We start from the raw sequence: 18,983 nt of genomic DNA on the forward strand, positions 1-18,983 counted from the left end.
CACAGTGCTTCTAAAATATGAGACTGATATTTTAATGGTTTGGGGAAATATTTAGGGATTATCTCTTCAAACATTACTTTTATACCATTCACTCAACCCCTTCACAGACTCAACTTATAGGTATGCTTCTTCTGTGCTTCTCCGCATTTTCCTGTTTCTTCTTTCTCCATTTAAATAGTTAAATATTTGCGACTGCACTTAGAATTAATTCAATCCCAACGCTCCTAAATTCTAAAACTCTTTTTGATGTGTGCAAATACATCAGATGTTTTAAAAATTTCATTTATTCCTATCTTCCAGAGCCCTGTAACCATCAAAAATCTGGACTGGTTGCTCCCTAGACCTGGAACAGTTATCATACTGGGATCACCACCATACAGTATGACCTTTGCCTCTCTTCTGGGATGGCATCCTCCAGTAGCGAATAGGTCCATGGAGGCAAAAAAAAAAAATTCTGAGATCTTGCATGAATGAAAATATCTTCAGCCAGCTTTCACATTTAATAGATAATTTGGCTGAGCATAGAATTTTACATTAGAAATAATTTTCCTTCAGAATTCTGAAAACTTTGCTCAATTTTCTTGTGGCTTCTAGGCACAATTTAGCAGAAGCAGATGCCATTCTGATTCCTGGTCATCTGTATCTAAAATGACTATGTTATCTAATTTTAAGACTCTCATCATCTGTAGTATTCATAAATTTCCTAACATGTTTTGGTGTCAATCTGTTTTCATCCACTGAAGTGGGCACTTAATGAGCCCTTTTGGTCTAGAAACTTATATCCTCTGTTAAAGGAAATCTCCTTTAATTATCTAATTTCATGATTTTCTCCTTCTGCTTTCTAAAATTCATGTTACTCAAATGGTGGATAATTCCATTATCTATTTTTATATAGCAAACCCAAAACCTAGCATCTTTTATTTATTTACTTATTTTTATTTTTTCATTAACATATAATGTATTATTTGTTCCAGGGGATAATCATGGTCTGTGATTCATCAGTCTTACACAATTCACAGCACACATCATATCACATAACCTCCCCAATGTCCATCCCCCAGCCACTCCATTCCTGCCACCCCCCTCCCCTCCAGCAACCCTATTTGTTTCCTGAGATTAAAAGTCTCCCTCTCTGGTTTCATCTTGTTTCGTTCTTCCCTCCCTTCCCCTATGATCCTCTGTTTTGTTTCTCGAATTCCTCATATCAGTGAGATCATAAGATAATTGTCTTTCTCTGATCGACTTATTTCGCTTATCAAAATACCCTCTAGTTCCATCCATGTCACTGCAAATGGCAAGATTTCAGCGGGGGTTGATGGCTGCATAGTATTCCATTGTATCTTCTTTATCCATTCATCTGTTGATGGACATCTAGGCTCTTTCCATAGTTTGGCTATTCTGGACACTGCTGCTATAAACATTTGGGTACACATGCCCCTCCAGAAACACTGTGTTATGTCCATGCAATTCTTTGAGTAAGAAATCTGAGGAGTGCTCAGTGGAGGGAGGTTTCATCTACACATGATTATCAGCTAGAGTGCCTCACCTAAGGCCAGACTGTTCATGATGTCTTCACTACATGCCTAAAGTCTTGGCACCATTGTTGGCTGAGATAGCTAGGTTCTCCTTCTCATGGCCTCTTTCTCCTCACATAGTCCCTTATTATTCAACAGCCTATGCTGGACTTCTTTACATTGCAGCTGGCTTCCAACATGGAAAAAATGGAAGCTGCAAGGCCTCATACAGGCTAGACTGGGAATCTACCGATCACTCTTGTCATGTTCTACTGATCATATCAAGTCATAGGGCAAACCAAAAATTCATGGGGAGGAAAAAAAGACTCTACCACTTGACAATCAAACTGGCATGCATGCACAAGAATGGAAGAAATTGTTGACACCCATCTTTGCATACAATCTACCATAGTTCACAACGTGGCTTCAGATTGCCCAAGTCCCCTAAGAAGAGCAGACAGTCATCCAATTACAGTATCAACTTCATAATATCACAAGTCCAATATCTCATGATCTATACTGGATCTTGATTTGCTCCACAGGTGTGAATTCTCTTGGTCTGCAAACCTGGTAGCTCAATGGGAGAAGAGGGCTTGAAGCAGAAACAAGGAAGAGGCATCTCAACATTATCTTTACAGTCTTCCACTTAATCTGCTTATTATCAATCATTACTCCCAACTTTCCAATGTGCCTGGTATCCTTCAGGTAAGACACCATCTCTTTTACCATCCATATAGAATAAACCTCCAATATTCTTCTGGGGTGAGGGAAATACTGTCATCCTACTATTCAGAGTTGAGGGCAAACAGGGAGAAATTTGGGATGACTACATATAATCCCTACCTTTATCCTCACTTCCAGAGACAACTGTTCCCAATTTTTTAACCTCTGGGGAGTTCTGTGGAACAAACTGGATTGCTTTACAGTTTTGCCCACTCTCTTGAGTTTAGGACTCAGCTAACTCACTCTAATGTCTGGTCTACTTTCCAGCTTCCAAAAACTTGTCTGTAACTCTTATCTCTTTTTCCTTAAGTCCTATTTTTAATCCTTTTATATCATTTTAGCTGAGTTTAGGAAAGACAGTAAATGTATGTGCTCCAACTGTCACCTTTAACAAAAATCATTTTTATAGGCTATCATTATAAACTTCAATACTAGAGCTAGTGCTATTATAAATTACTTATGATATAAACCATAATTCATGTTCATAAAAGTACATCAAAACCCCAAAACTGGAAATCAAAGTAGTCAAGAACAAAATTTCCTGATATATGCACATGGATACTTTTAAGCCTAGTTATAATCAAGACCTATCATTTCATCTCAACCAAATGAGTCACACTCATAAATAATCTGAGAGTAATGCTTTAAACAAAACCATGATATACTTTAATACCATGATTCCTTTAAGGTATTTTTTTGCAATTAGATTTAACACATTTTTCTCAGACTCTTTCACAATACAGAAACTAAACTTGGTTCCACATTCTCTTACCTTCTCCTAAGAGAAAAAACTCACAACTACTCTCAATTTTGGCAGCATAGACTACTACTACTAGTCTATATAGAGAAACCAAGGGCAATATACTGGGTAAGACTAAGGAGTATTATTTAAAATAAGCAAACATGACTTACTGAGGCCAAAATGGAAAAAAGAATATCTGTAATGTAAAGATGGCAAGGCATTTGTTATATCCAATAAAACATTTCTTTTTGAACGAACACGCTCTAAAGGGATCTTTCATCAAAGAAAAAGAAAGCAGTACTCTCAGTGTGCTCCTTAATTCATAACGTAAATTCACTGTAATAATTCTAAAATCCAAGGCTCAGTAGAAGTATAAGAAATTCATTTGGGGGGGATGGAGGCAGCCCCCAGTAATAAAGTGTGGCCCCTGGGGTCCAACAGCCTCCCAACCACTGTAGTGACAGATGGAGTGGGAGGGCCTGGCAGAGTTCTCAAAGCCAGCCTCCAGGGCATGGACACCTACCTCACCAAGGGGCCCGGCTCAAGGTGTCCACTGCTCTGGTCCTCTGACCCATGGGCCTGAAGCAAAAACATGCCTGGAGACTGCCCACTGGCTCTTCTCTCTCTCCTCCCCTCAGCCTCTCTGCACTACCCCGGGCTAAAGGCAGGCGAACCAAGGCTCCAAGAGCAATGGTTTGATCTCCCACTACAAGTGAAGAATTCATCTTGGTTTTGGAATAGGCTTTCCTTATGGTTTGTATTTCAAGGACACTTAAAAGAGAGCGTATCATGCTTAGCGAAATAAGTCAAGCAGAGAAAGACAACTATCATATGATCTCCCTGATATGAGGAAGTGGTGATACAACATGGAGGCTTAAGTGGGTAGAAGAAGAATAAATGAAACAAGATGGGATTGGGAGGGAGACAAACCATAAGTGACTCTTAATCTCACAAAACAAACTGAGGGTTGCCGGGGGCAGGGGGTTTGGGAGAAGGGGGTGGGATTATGGACATTGGGGAGGGTATGTGATTTGGTGAGTGCTGTGAAGTGTGTAAACCTGTTGATTCACAGACCTGTACCCCTGGGGATAAAAATATATGTTTATCAAAAATAAAAAATTAAAAAACAAAAAAAAAAAAAAAAAAAGAGAGAAATCGCATAGCTCACCTACTGCCAGCTTGGCAGCATAACTTTTAGGAGTCAAGAATGAACACTGGGTTATTTCCTAAGATGGAGCCTTTAAAGTCCAATTGGATGCTGCATAGCCATGTGCACACTTGAACAAGAAAATGATCTCCCATCAAGATCTCCCTCTTCAACTAAATCAACTGCAGTGGTTGGAAGAATGGACCCCCTATCTGACCAAACTCAGCCAGACAAATTAAATCAGTCTTTTAGAGCAAGAAGTAAAGCTGTTGCAAGGGTTGCCTAATCAATTTCTGCTTGTACCACCACTGAGCAGTCCCCTCCATATATATAACATATATATATGATATAAATATATAACATATATAATTGTAAAATTGCCACCTATATGTAGGTGGTGCCTACAAGGGTACCTGGCTAAGACTGTGAATGAAAGCTGAAATCCTTCCAGGCTCCACTCACCAAGCCAAGTTAATTGGTGTAAGGCTGTGTCTACTCAGATGATGTGGCTCCTTTTTCTAAACTGTACCAAGGCACCCTGTATGGGCTAAATGCTGTTCTGACCATCCTACTACCATATCCCTCTTCTACCCAGGATTATATTCCTTACCTCAGATGGACTAAAGATGCTCATGAACAGATTAGGCTTATAGTAAAAGGTGAAATATTTGACCCAAAATAAAATTAATTCCAGAGGTAAACTCAAAATATTACTACAGATATGAATTATATTTGTATTTTTATACATATATATATACAGTTACGTGGATACACATTTCTATATATCAGAAGTTAGCACAACTTAAACTTAGCAAATGTGTACAATTAAAAAAATTCACTCTGGATTTCTATATAAAAATACTTTATGAAAGAAAAGAATTTTTTTTTTTAACATTAGATAATCAGTTTTGGCTTTTTATATTCTAAGTTCAGACAATTTTGAGCTAAGAGAGAAAAGGTAATGTCTATGTTCCAAAAGAGATTCTGGTTAGATCTGATATGTTCTCATTTTCATTACTTCTCTTTTTGATTAATAAGAATCCCACTCCCTAGTGAGACTGCTCACTAGGGTACCGATCATGGTTAGTTGCTTCCTCCTGGTCCCCATCCTCCCCATTGTAGCAACAAATTTATCTTCCCAAATCAAGGCTGATACTATTTAATGTCCACTTAAAATTCCTTCCTATGACCTCTGCTTCTCCACTGTATACTCTAGGTTTTACCATTGTTGTCAAAGTCCATGAAGGAAATTCTTATGGAATAAACAGGCCCTTGGAATAATAGCCCTATTTATTTGTGCTCCATAATTATTTTCATGGTATAGAAAACAAATGTGTAAGCAAAGATAAACTGAGTATGATTTTAGTGCCAAAATAATATTCAAATATAAATGAAATGAAATGGTGACATGCTACTTAAAAGTGTACACTGCCTAGAGAATGAATTAGTAGTCAATTTTTTTCTATTTTAAGTCAAAAAAGAGTTATAAAGATTTCATAAATGAATTGACGAAAGAATGATTATCTTAAAGTTTACACAGGGCAACCCTGAGATTAGAATGATCTGCATAAGCTTTCATACAGTTTTTAAGATTACTTTATTAAGATTATTTTAAGGCAAATTAATATCACATGAATGATGCAAAAAGATAAATATGTAATGTTATTAGCATCAGTTTCAGGTAAAATATATAGAACTCCATATGCTTCTACCTGTCTACTATATAAAAAGATTGATTCAAAGTCATTTGCCATTTTGGGACCACTCAGTCAGTTAAGTATCTGACTCTTGATTTCAGCTCAGGTCATGATTGCAGGGTTATAAGATCAAGCCTGCTTCAGGATCCATGCTGGGCATGGAGCCTGCTTAAGAAACTCTCTCTCTTCATGAAAAAAACAAAAACAAAAAAACAAAGTCACTTGCCATTTTTGCGAGAAGTCTTCTGGACAGTCATTGGTGGGCATGATTGAGCAGGAACTACATCTGAAGCAGCAGGAGAGCCGGTATGATGAGCCTTCACTTTGTCAGCCCAACTAACACCTGTAGGAGCCAGACGGGGAGCAGCCACTGTGCCAGGCGAACCCCTATGGAGAAAATTCTGCATTAATAAATCAAATATAAAAGCTAAAATTTTTAAAATTTAAATATATACTTAGTATTATTTTGGGTCTCTTTTTCTGATTTTTCTTTACTATTTCCTTCCTCTACTAAATTTCAGCTAAGTATCTTTTTTTTCCAGTTCCTTATAGTATAATTTATTTGTTTTAATTATTTTTTTAATACAAGCATTTATAGACTAAATTTCACTCTAACATCTGCTTTTGCCACATCCCATAGGTTTTTGGAACATTGTATTTTCTTTTTCTTTGAGACATATTTTGATTAGCCACTTGATTTCTTATTTGGTCCACTGCTTGTGCAGCAGTGTGTTGTTTAATATTTACATATTGAATATTTAATATTTACATTGTAAAAAATTTAAAAATTTGAAAAAAATTTAAAAGTGAAAAATACCATGAAATATTATGCAGCCAATAAGAACAAATGCAATATGCATGATTTAAAAAAAAAAAAAAAAAAGAACTTGGGCTATTTCCAAATAAAAAAGCAATATAACATAGTATTCTCCACTCATTTGGTTATATGTCACATTTCTATCACTGTTATTTACATCTTGTTTATTTAAATGAAATTTAGCACAGTTCAAAATTATTTCAACTTCCCCCCAAAAAAGTTGAAATCTTAAATATATACTTAATACATTTAAGTTCTAAATAAATTGGGTGTGTATATCCACATATATGGAGTACCATACAACCAGAGAAACTGAAGTCAAATACAGTCATAAATTTATGTTGGTCTAATACTTCATTAATCCAATATAGTACAACATATTGTATGGGAACAGGGATAATATAAAAGCCCTCATTAATTTGGTTTAAAAGAAAATTTCAGTTAAATGGAGGATCCTTATAAAATACATATTTTATTTCAATTTAGGCATTTATTTATTTCGATTTAAAAACTCCTATCTTTAAATAATATAAATGTGCATTAACTTGTCAATCTATTGACAGAGATACTATCAAAACAGGCTTTCTCTTTGTGTACATTTCTTACATGAACCATGACCACAAGTATAATGCCTCATTGGCAATATCCAATTTCTGTCTCTTTAAAATGAAGTGAGAATTTAGTAACACCTCTTAAACATTCTAAGTGAATAATGCTCCTCAACTTTAACAATATTTTCCCCAATCTTTTGACAGCAAAACTTTAATAGTTCACCTTTATCAAAGCTTTCTGAGAACTTTAAGTTTTCACAGAAACAATGACTCTTTCTGTATCATACTTAACCATTTTATTTAATATTTAAATTATGAGTTAAAATAACAAAGAAACTTAAATAAGCAAGTTTAGTTTACTATATATTCTGAGTAAACATTTAACTCAACCAGTAGGAGAAAAGTGAGTAGATAATTTAAAAGTAGACTATGAACCACAATTTTTCAGCACGCCGAAAAAAACAGGTTTTACATTGATAATAAAGAGTGCCATTTAATCCAACAATATGATTATATGGAGATCAGTACAAGAACTTTTACCATGCATGCATTAAAGGCTTCCAATGTTAAAAGAAAACATGCATTATACAACATTCTGAGCCACAGACCAATGGAATACATAATATAAGTACATCCCTTAAAATGGTGCTTGAATATACAATTATTTGGTTTTGTTTGCTTATATACCTTTCTCCTATTCCATTAAAATACAATTACTCTAAGTTTCCAAAATCCATTAACTTTCACCTGAGGCAATACTATTCAATAATCTCAGCTGAAAGCAAAAATTTGGTTCTGCCTAGCAACCTTAATAAGCTTTTACTAAATGCCAGGTACAATCTTAAGTGCTTGGGATACAGAAGATATGACAAGAATTTGTGTTAAAGATCCTAGCATGAGTACAAAAAAGAAACATTAAAAAGGTTGTACTACATGGCAAATGTAATAATAACACAAGTAGATGCAAGGCTCAGCAGTAACAAGAGATGAAGATGACAGTGACATGGTTGGAGTGAGGATAAAAAGCAATTAAGAAAGGTTAGGTTTTAACAGAGGAAAAGAGAACTGACAGAGCAAACTATTTACCACCCCTCTATTACACATCCAGTATTAAGAGTCACTCTAAAGAATTAAGAGTCCAAACAAAACTGTGTCTTAAAAAACAGATTTCCCCAGGAACATTAAAGAAAAACAATAGTGAGGGCTGTTTAACAAGATGCCAAAAGTTGCTGTAACACTTGGGGCAAACAAGGGCCTAAACAAAAAACCTTTAAAGGAAAATCTGGAGAATGGAATGGCCACAGGGGGCTTTGAAAAGCTCCTAAATGCTCCTGAAAATCAAGACGGCCACATATAAAAGTCAGGGTTCAGTGCATGCCCCAGAAAGATCTGAGAAGGCCCTAACACCTCACTTCTAACTAATCTTGAACCTGTGAGGAGGCAGGAAGTGAATTCTAGAGCACTGAAGGTAGGTACAACATATACACAGAACTAGGAAACTTCTGTCAAATCAAGTAACTTTAGTGACTACACGTGACAAAGAAAACAGACTGCAGAAAACTAGTTCAATAGTGTTGGGTTTTTTTTTTTAAGATTTTATTTATTTATTTGAGAGAGAGAGACAGTGAGAGAGAGCATGAGCGAGGAGAAGGTCAGAAAGAAAAGCAGACTCCCCATGGAGCTGGGAGCCCGATGTGGGATTCGATCCTGGGACTCCAGGATCATGACCTGAGCCGAAGGCAGTCATCCAACCAACTGAGCCACCCAGGCGTCCCAAGTTCAATAGTGTTTTTGAACAGTAACAATATTACCACCACAAAGCAGCCACAACAACAAATCCTGAAGAGGTAGCAATCTCCAAAGCTGCCAAACTACTTAAAATATTCAGTTTCAACAACAACAGAAAGTCACATGACATGCAAATAAACAGGAAGATATGACACATTCATACACAAAATAAAAGAACAGTAACTGAAACTGTCCTCAAGGAAACCCAGACATTGGGCTTCCTAGACAGACTTTAAATCAGGTACTATAATTATCTTCAAAGGATACTAAAGAACAAAAGAAAATTGTGTCTAAAAACTAAAGTATGCAAACAATGTTTCACCAACTATAATATCAATAAAGAGAAAATAAATATAAAAAAGTACTATACAGGGGCGCCTGGGTGGCTCAGTGGGTTAAGCCACTGCCTTCGGCTCAGGTCATGATCCCAGGGTCCTGGGATCGAGTCCCGCATCGGGCTCTCTGCTCAGCAGGGAGCCTGCTTCCTTCTCTCTCTCTCTGCCTGCCTCTCAGTGTACTTGTAATTTCTCTCTGTCAAATAAATAAATAAAATCTTTAAAAAAAAAAAAAGTACTATACAGATATTCTGGAGTTGAAAAATATTAGTAATTGTAATGAAAAATTAATCAGAGGGGCTCAACAGCAGATTTGAGCTAGTAAAATAAACAATCAGCAAACTTGAACACAATCAAGGACAATCTTGAGGACAATCGAGATTATTGAGAAACAATGAAAAAAGAAAACAACAGAAAAACAGAACCTCCAAGACCTGTGCAACACCATCACAAATCCCAAATCGGTATAGAGGGATTCCCAGGAAAGAATATTTGCAGGATATTTGCAGAAATGAACAAAAACCTTCCAAATTTGATGAAAAACATTCATCTATTCATACAAAAGGTTAAATGAACTCTAAATAGGATAAACTCAGAGACCTACATCACAATCAAACTATTCAAAGACAAAGATAAAATCATGAAAACAGCAAGAGAAAAGTGAGGCATCTCAAAATGGATCCCTAATAAGAATAACAGTTGCTTTCTCATCAGAAACCATGGGAGTCAGAAGAAAGTGAGAGGGGGTTCCTGGGTGACACAGTCAGTTAAGCATCCAACTCAGTTTCAGCTCAGGTCATGATCTCAGGGTTGTGAGACTGAGCCTCAAGTAAGGATCCATACTCAGCATGGAGTCTGCTTGAGATTCTCTCTTCCTCTGCCCCTCCTGCTCATTCTCTCTCTCCCTCTCTCAAATAAATAAATCTTTAAAAAAATAAAAAGAACTTTTAAAAATTAAGAAGGAAGTAATAAGACATGTTCAAAGTCCTAAAAGAAAAAGACTTTCAACCAAGAATTCTATGTACTATGAAACTATCCTTCCAAAACCGAAGGACAAATTAAGATATTCTCAGAAAAACAAAAACCAAGAAAAACTGTCAGTAGCAGACCCGCCCAACAACACATCCTAAAGGGAGTCCTTCAGGCCAAAATGAGAGGACACTAGACAATAACTTGAATCTACATGAAGATATAAAGAACACTAGTAAAAGTAACTACACAGGTAAATACAAAAAATATATAAAAGTGTGTTTTGTTTATAACTTTTTTCTATCTAATTTAAAATATAACCACATAAAACAATAATTATAAAACTGCATTGATGGGATTACAATGCATAAAGATACAATTTTCATGACAGTAACACAGCTTATGATATATATTTAGATCTTTTGCTGTAAAAGAAATTGCTAATTCATGTTATGAATCATTTAGCATGACTTATGTTTATGGGTTTTAATTTCTGGATCCTAACTATATTTGAATACATTACATTTCCTAAAAGCTAAATTTTATTCTCTTGGATTTTTTTTATTCAAAAAATTTCAAACATATAACAAACATATACATGGATTTTTTATAGTGGAATATCAGTTTATAATACTGTATTATCCACAGATAATAATTAACTGTAATCCAAGTCAGTTTTTTTGAGTTCATCTCACCCAAAATTTAAGCTTCTTCGAGCATTTGATGTTACACTTATTCTATCTGTCGATGGACTTGGAATCACATGACGTCCTGGAGACATCTTCTTTACTTCCCAAGCCAAAGAAGTTGGTCTGTCAATTCAAATTATAGAAGACATTAAATTAACAGAGAATAAAAAGAAAAACCTAGTATTTTCCCTTTGTCGTTAATGGGTGAAAACATAACCAGGACACAAATTTTCCCTAGAGTCACCAGAAAGTTTACCATATTACCCAATAAACCACACAGATGATGCATGGTCCAGGATTTTCTACACACTGCAGTACAGCAACATAACCCTATTTCTCTAAAAAAGCCATGGGTTTACAAAGACATGAGATATACTATTTACATTTTAAAAGCCTCCACATACTCAGCTAAAAACATATTAAAAAGACAATTGTACTAAATCAGACTACTTATAAAAATCAACTTGTGTCTGCTGTCCTGGAAAACTGAGTTGCAGAACAGGACAGAAAAACAGTTTTGAGGGTTAAATGAAGAATACACAAGAAAATATGAAGTCCCCTTTCCTCTACATGAGAGTGGGAGCTTGAACATTTCCTTGCTCTTCGCTGGAAAAGCTAACTTCTTCACTGGTCCCACAACTTTGAAAGGATGCACAGGCTTTACTAAACTGTTTTCCAGGAATATTTGAGTGGCTCAGTCAGTTTAAGCATCTGCCTTCCCTCAGGTCATGATCCCAGGTTCCTGGGATTGAGTCCCACATCAGGTTCCTTGCTTAGTGGAGAGCCTGCTTCTCCCTGTACGTGCTTGTGCTCTTTCTCTCACTCTTTCTCTCTTTCTAACAAATAAAATCCTTAAAAATAAATAAATAAATAGATAGATAAATAAATAAATAAACTGTTTTCCTCTAGTAGCGTTTCCTGTATTTCTAATGGCCTCAGCACAACCCTCCATAACTCCCCAGAATCTCCTTCCCTCTTACCTTCCATTCAATCTAGTGGTTGTGATTTTTTTCTCACATTAAAAAGTAGTATTTGATGGGGCACCTGCATGGCTCAGCTGGTTTATTTGACTCATGATTTCAGTTCAGGTCATGATCTCAGGGTTGTGAGATCAAGCCCTACATAGGCTCCATGCTGGGCATTGAGCCTACTTGAGATTCTCTCTCCCCCTCTCTCTCTGCTCCTCCCCAACCTCTATCTTTCTCTACCTCTCTCTAAAAAAAAAAGTGGTATTTGTCATTAGAAAACAAGAAATTAAGATAAAAGATTATCCAAATAAAGTCTAAATTAATTGTCAAATCACCTTTCAGAAAGCTTCTAACAAATTACACCTCTACTAGATGAAAAGTGCCCATTTCCCTTGAACATTGCCAACAGTTAGGATCTTGTTTTAGAAATTTCAGTGGCTTATGAAAGAGATGGCATTGCTTGCAAAGTAAAAAAATTACTACCTGACACTTTATAGGAAGAGTTCGCTTACTCCTATGCTAGAGTTTTGGTCTTGTGAGGAGTTTTCTTTTACTTTTTTAAATATTTTCTTATTGATTTATCTAGTTATTTGGCGGGGGAGAGCATGAGTGGTGGGATGGGCAGAGGGGAAGGGAGACAGAGAATCTCTAAAGTCACGTGGTCTTTTTCTTATAAAAATTTCAATAATGGTGTGTGTTTTTTTAATTTTTTATTTTTTATAAACATGTATTTTTATCTCCAGGGGTACAGGTCTGTGAATCAGCACTCACCAAAGCACATACCCTCCCCAATGTCCATAACCCTACCCCCCCCTTCTCCCAACCCCCCTCCCCCCAGCAACCCTCAGTTTGACAGAATGGGAGAAGATATTTGCAAACAACATATCAGATAAAGGACTAGTGTCCAAAATCTATAAAGAACTTAGCAAACTCAACACCCAAAGAACAAATAATCCAATCAAGAAATGGGCAGAGGACATGAACAGACATTTCTGCAAAGAAGACATCCAGATGGCCAACAGACACATGAAAAAGTGCTCCATATCACTCGGCATCAGGGAAATACAAATCAAAACCACAATAATGGTGTGTTTTTTAAAAAATTCATTAGCAAATTTTTTTTGTTTTTAAAAAAATCATATATTTTTATTATCATTACTAGTGAGGCTGTGAAGTGTGTAAACCTGGTGATTCACAGACCTGTACCCCTGGGGATAAAAATATATGTTTATAAAAAATAAAAAATATATATATTAAAAAAATTCATTAGCAAATTTTTTTTTGTTTTTAAAAAAATCATATATTTTTATTATCATTACTAGTGAGGCTGATCTTTTTTTTTTACTAGCCATTTAAATTTCTTCTTTGGGAGGGTGCCTGGGTGACTCAGTCATTTAAGTGTCTGACTCCTGATTTTGGCTCAGGTCATAATCTTGGGGTTCTGAGATCAAGCCTTCTGATGGCTCCATGCTCAGTGGGGAATCTGCTTCTCTCAATTTCCTTCTGCCCTGACCCTGCTTGTGCTCAACCTCTCTCTCAAATAAATAAATCTTAAAAAATATATAAAATAAAAAATAAATTTCTTCTTCAGGATTAGCATGTTGGTAACTTTTGTCATTTTTTCCACTGGGATTTTCATCATTTTCTAATTTAGGACTATTACTACTATTACTACTACTACTACTAATACTACTATGGTTACATATCCTTTGGCAGAGATAACATAACTACTTAAAGTTTAATCTTTTATGCAGAAAGGCAAATTTTATTCCTATTAAATCAAGCCTATTAATACTTTCCTTTGTGGTTTCTGCCTTTGTCTAAAGTCCTTACCCACAATAAAAATATATAAATATTTATCGGTTTTCTTCTCTATGTACAACTGCACTTTTTACATCTGAATCTCAAATGAATTTTGATGCATGATTTGAAGAAAGTAAGATGGATAATGCCTTCTTTAGGGAATTTAAGGTTGTTTTCTATAACCAGGAGCTGCCTCAAAAAGCAAAGAGCAGATATGCTGATAACCAGTTAAGATAAAAAGAGAAATCTCAGGTATACTTCTGAACCATGGTACCAGGACAGCGTTCACCTTGGACTTGGCCTCAGAATCTTTCTTAATACTATCCTCAACATAGCCACTGCTACCTGACTGTAGTTTATAGGCAGGCAAAAAAAAAAAAAAATAGTTCATTTCTTATACATTGGTGGTGATATTTGTAGACCCTTTTGGACATAAGAAACAGAAACTCAAGTTGATTGTAAAAAGTAAAAGAGGGCTGCCTAGGTGGCTCAGTGGGTTAGGCCTCTGCCTTCGGCTCGGGTCATGGTCCTGGGGTACTGGAATCGAGCCCCGCATCGGGCTCTCTGCTCGGCAGGGAGCCTCTTTCCCCCTCTCTCTGCCTGCCGTTCTGCCTACTTGTGATCTCTGTTAAATAAATAAGTAAAATCTTAAAAGAAAAAAAGAAAGAAAGAAAAAGAAAAAGAAGTTGAAGATTTACTCTAAGGATATAAACTATATACAAGGTCAAGGACATCCAAGGTGGGGAAAAACTGGAATAAAGAATCATGAGGATTAGACCAAGAGGAAAGAAGCATAAAAGCAACAATCTTAAACTCTCAAAGACCACATGATTTCCTTCATCCCTGATTCCCCTTGTATATCTATTCCATTTTCTTTGAACTTGCTTTCTTCTACTTATCTTCACAAGAACAAAAGAGCCACCAATCTCTGATCAGCATGATGATCCCTTAACTTGGTTCAACCCAATGAAGCAATGTATCACCCCTAAATTTAATCACTTCTCAGAGATTAAGGGTGAAACTGCTTGGTACAAATGTGGACTAGGCCTGATCTACCCAGGGACTATAGGTAAAGCAAGTAAAAACCGTATCAAAACTTGCTATTATGAGAGGAGAGATAAGTCAGTCAGAGAAAGACAAACATCATATGGTTTCATTCATCTGTGGAATTTAAGAAACAAAACAGATGAACATAGGGGAAGGGAAGGAAAAATAAAGTAAGATGAAAACTGAGAGGAAGGCAAACCATAAGAGATGCCAAACTCTAGGATACAAACTGAGGGCTGCTGGAGGGGAAGTAGACAGGGGGAAGGGATAATTGGGTGATGGGCATTAAGGAGGGCACTTGATATAATGAGCACTGGGTGTTGTATGCAACTGATGAATTACTAAATTCTACATTTGAACCTAAAAAGAAGAAAATAAAAAAGGGGGGAAAAAAGAAACAAAACAAAGGTTGGGGGAGACAAACCCCAAAACCGATTCTTAACTATAGAGAACAAACAGATGGCTAGAGCCAGGGCAGGGGAGGAGGGGCAGTGAATGCATGAAACAGGCAAAGGGGATTAAGAGTACACTTATTGTGATGAGCATGGAGTATATGTATATAATTGTTGAACCACTATTCTGTACACCTGAAACTGATATAACAGTGTATATTACTACACTGGGATTTAAAAGCATTTTTTTTTTCATTATGAGAAACAAAAATGTTACAAGGACCAACACAACATGGTTTCCCTGGATTTGGTTTCCTGGGGATCAAGACTTTCTGGATTTATTGCGTGGGATTCCTTCACTCCCCTGGTTTCCCCATGGTGCTGATAGACAGGACACAAAACATGTTCTTTACTGGATGATTCCACTTATAGAAATTGAACCACGGTTAAATCCAAGCGAAAGAGGCAGCCTAGGCCTGTCTTCTCTGGGAGAAAATGTATTATAGTAGCTTCATGTGACTTGGCCTAGTCCACAAGGGATCAGGTCTCATTTATAAGGATAAGTGAATATCTGCCTTTGCACATAACTGAAATAATACTAAGTCTAGCTGATCATCAATCTTTGGAATATCTCTCAACTCTCCCCATTGCTACTACTCCAGTCTGAGTAGCCATAATCTATAAACTAAACTGCTGTACCTCAACCTTACCACACTACAGCCAGAAAGATCTTTTAAAATCACAAATCTGAGGTCACTTCCTTACTTAAAAACATTTTATGGTTCAAAATAAAGTCTAAAGTTTTTATGATGCCCACAGCCTACTTCTCTAGGCTCAACTCATGCTACTACTCCCCTTGTTCTCTCCATTTCAGTCCTGCTACACTCAAAATTCCTTGACTTACTATGCTCTCTTCTACTTCCAGGTTATCACATATACCATTCCCTCTACATGCGGTTACTCTTTTACTTTCGTTGTCATGCCGACTCCTACATGATATTTCTGTCTCACTTAAATACGACCTCCTTGGGTAAGTCTTCCTGGATTCAGCAAACTGGTTGATGGTGCTTTTCCTTATATCCCCAAAGTACACTGTATTTTCATGACACTTTGTACACTGTTAAGTATTTAACATTAATTTTTCCTGCAAATGCACTATATACTTCATGAGGACAGGGACTGTGCTTGTTTCCTTCTTCGCAACAGTCCCAGAGCCTGGTGCATAGGACTTAGGTGTTGTGTGGGGATTCCAAATAAAAGTTTCTCAAATCAGATGAACCTTGGCAGGGGGGGAGGCAAACCATAAAACAAAGTTTTAACTATAAAGAACAAACTGAGGGTTGCTAGAGAGAAGGTGGGCAGGGGGATGAGTTAAATGGGTGATGGGTATTGAGGAAGGCAACTATGATGAGCATTGGGGATTATATGGAACTGATATCTTACTAAATTCTACTCCTGAAACTAATATGACACTATATGTAGTGTAATATTACATTTTTTAAATGTATATTATTTTTAAATATTGAAAAGAAAAAAGTGAATGTTTCTAAAGTAACTTTGATCTCTCATGACTACCCTAATCAAAAATCATCAATTTTCCTTACTGCCTTCCTCACATATGTATTTCTTCTTAAGGTAGTATATGTTTCCCTACATTGGGAAGAAATATATATATTTCCCTATATTACTTTCACTTCACACATGCTCTGCACTTCAACAGCTGTCTGAACTTGCTCTCTTCATCTAAAAGACCAACCACTTGTTAAAATCCACCACATCTTTCCAACACTTCTTCCTATCCTCCATGAAATCTTTCCTGATCTATCCTCTACAAGAGAGATGACCCCGTCTTGCCCTGAACACTTGCAATAGTTTTTTTGTGGTAATAAGTTCTATTTTTATCCCACCCTTAGACTACAAACATGGGAGTAGTAAATGCATCATATTCAGCAATTAAATCTCTATACTGGATAAAAGTACCTTGCACTAGTAAGGACCCAATAATATTTGTTACTGAACTGAAGGAGAAATACAGCTCCCAATTTTTAGATTGTTTATAGGTTTCAAGTTAAACTTAGGTCAAGGTTATTGTCAGTTTCAATTACTGCTTTTGAAACTGCTAGCTGCTATAAAGATAAGAGTTCATTACCTGCTTTGTGCATCTGTCTTCTCTAGCTTTTCCTGAAGTTGAATCCAGTCAATCAATGCTTTAAAATCCCTTACGTAGTTATCCAGCATCATTAGCACCTCCTAATTAAAACAAACAATAATAATTAAATTCCTTCCTGAGCCTGAAAAGTTTTAAGAACTGACGGACTTGGGAATTAATAATTTTTATATTATACTCCTCATCAAGAAAGTAGCAAACCCTACTGATTAAGTTTTTTAGGTCTTATTTTTATTCTCACTATACAGGACGAAGTTAGTAAATCTAAGCTGATAATCTAAGGATCGATAGACGGTACTGATATTCCTTCTCAAACCACCCCCCCGAAGACCATTCTTTTAATAAACCTTTTTTATTATTAAGTTTAATAAACAGAAAAATGCATAAAATATACAGATTATTTCAAAGCAAAGACCCATGCATCCATCCACCCAGACCAATGCTGGTCTCCAAAAGTTACCTGGTGTCCCCTCCTAATCACTACTCTATCCTTGCTCCAAGGCAACCACTGCTTTGACTTCTAATAGTTTGATTTCATCTGATTATGAAATTCATATAAATGAAATCATATTTATTATTTTTTCACTTCTTTTGTATTTTTTTTTTACTAGGTTCATTCATATTGCAGAATGAACCTGCAATTCATTTACTGTCATTCTCCAAGGTCACTGCTGAAGAGTATTTTATTGTATGTGTATTTATTTATTCAATCTACAGTTTAAGAACATTGGAATGATTTCCAAATTATATGCTCTTATTTATATGTATGTCCTCTGCACATATGTATGCATTTCTTTTAAGAATAAGCCCAAGAGAGGAAATACTGAGTCACAAGATGAGCATATGTTCTACTCTAGTGTATAACATCAAACTCTTTGCCACTCCCCACCAGCAGTGTATATGAGCTCTTACTCCACACCTTCGACTACACTTGGTATTATCCATTTGGGGTTTTCTTTATTTTTAACCTGAGCCATTCTGGTTGATGGCTGTGTAATGGTTTTGCTTTTGTTTTAATATGATGATTATAAATGATTTTCAGCCCTTTTTCACATGCTATTAGCCATTCTCATTTTGTGAAGTGCCTATTCAAGACTCTAGCCCAAGCACCTATTAAACACTCCTGACTTTTTCTTTTTGATAGGAGGGAGTTCCTTACATCTTTTGGATATGAGCCCTTTTTTCGTTATATATGTTAACCACATATATTTGCCTTTCCACTCTCATAATGGAATAGAATCTTTTGATGAACATAAATTCTTAATACTGAGGTCGTCTAACTTCTGACTCTTCTAAGACTGGTACTATTTGTGTCATTTTTTTAAAGATTTTATTTATTTATTTGACACACAGAGATTTTAAGTAGGCAGAGAGGCAGGCAGAGAGAGACGAGGAAGGAGGCTCCCTGCTGAGCAGAGAACCTGATACAGGACTCGATCCCAGGACCCTGAGATCATGACCTGAGCTGAAGGCAGAGGCTTAACCCACTGAGCCACTCAAGCACCCTATTTGTGTTATTTTTAAGAAATTATTTTCCTACCATAGGTCAGGAAGATATTCTCCAACACTGCCATTCAGAGCATGGGTCTTTTTCTGGAGTCTCTCCTCTGTTATATTGGTCTGTTTATTCTTGT

At 36.2% G+C, this 18,983-nt stretch overlaps 1 protein-coding gene across 1 annotated transcript in view; it reads right to left on the minus strand.

Annotated features, from left to right (window-relative positions):
* SCAPER (S-phase cyclin A associated protein in the ER) overlaps positions 1-18,983 on the minus strand; it is a 519,522-nt gene that overhangs the window by 417,317 nt on the left and 83,222 nt on the right. Inside the window, exons 6-8 of the mRNA XM_059372064.1 lie at positions 17,332-17,432; positions 10,979-11,095; positions 6,050-6,210 (exon numbers count right to left, since the gene is read on the minus strand). Of these exons, the coding sequence (XP_059228047.1) occupies positions 6,050-6,210; positions 10,979-11,095; positions 17,332-17,432 (379 nt within the window). The remainder of the gene's footprint in view (positions 1-6,049; positions 6,211-10,978; positions 11,096-17,331; positions 17,433-18,983) is intronic.

The sequence above is a fragment of the Mustela nigripes genome, chromosome 13 (assembly GCF_022355385.1).
Source record: "Mustela nigripes isolate SB6536 chromosome 13, MUSNIG.SB6536, whole genome shotgun sequence".
Lineage (NCBI taxonomy): Eukaryota > Metazoa > Chordata > Mammalia > Carnivora > Mustelidae > Mustela > Mustela nigripes.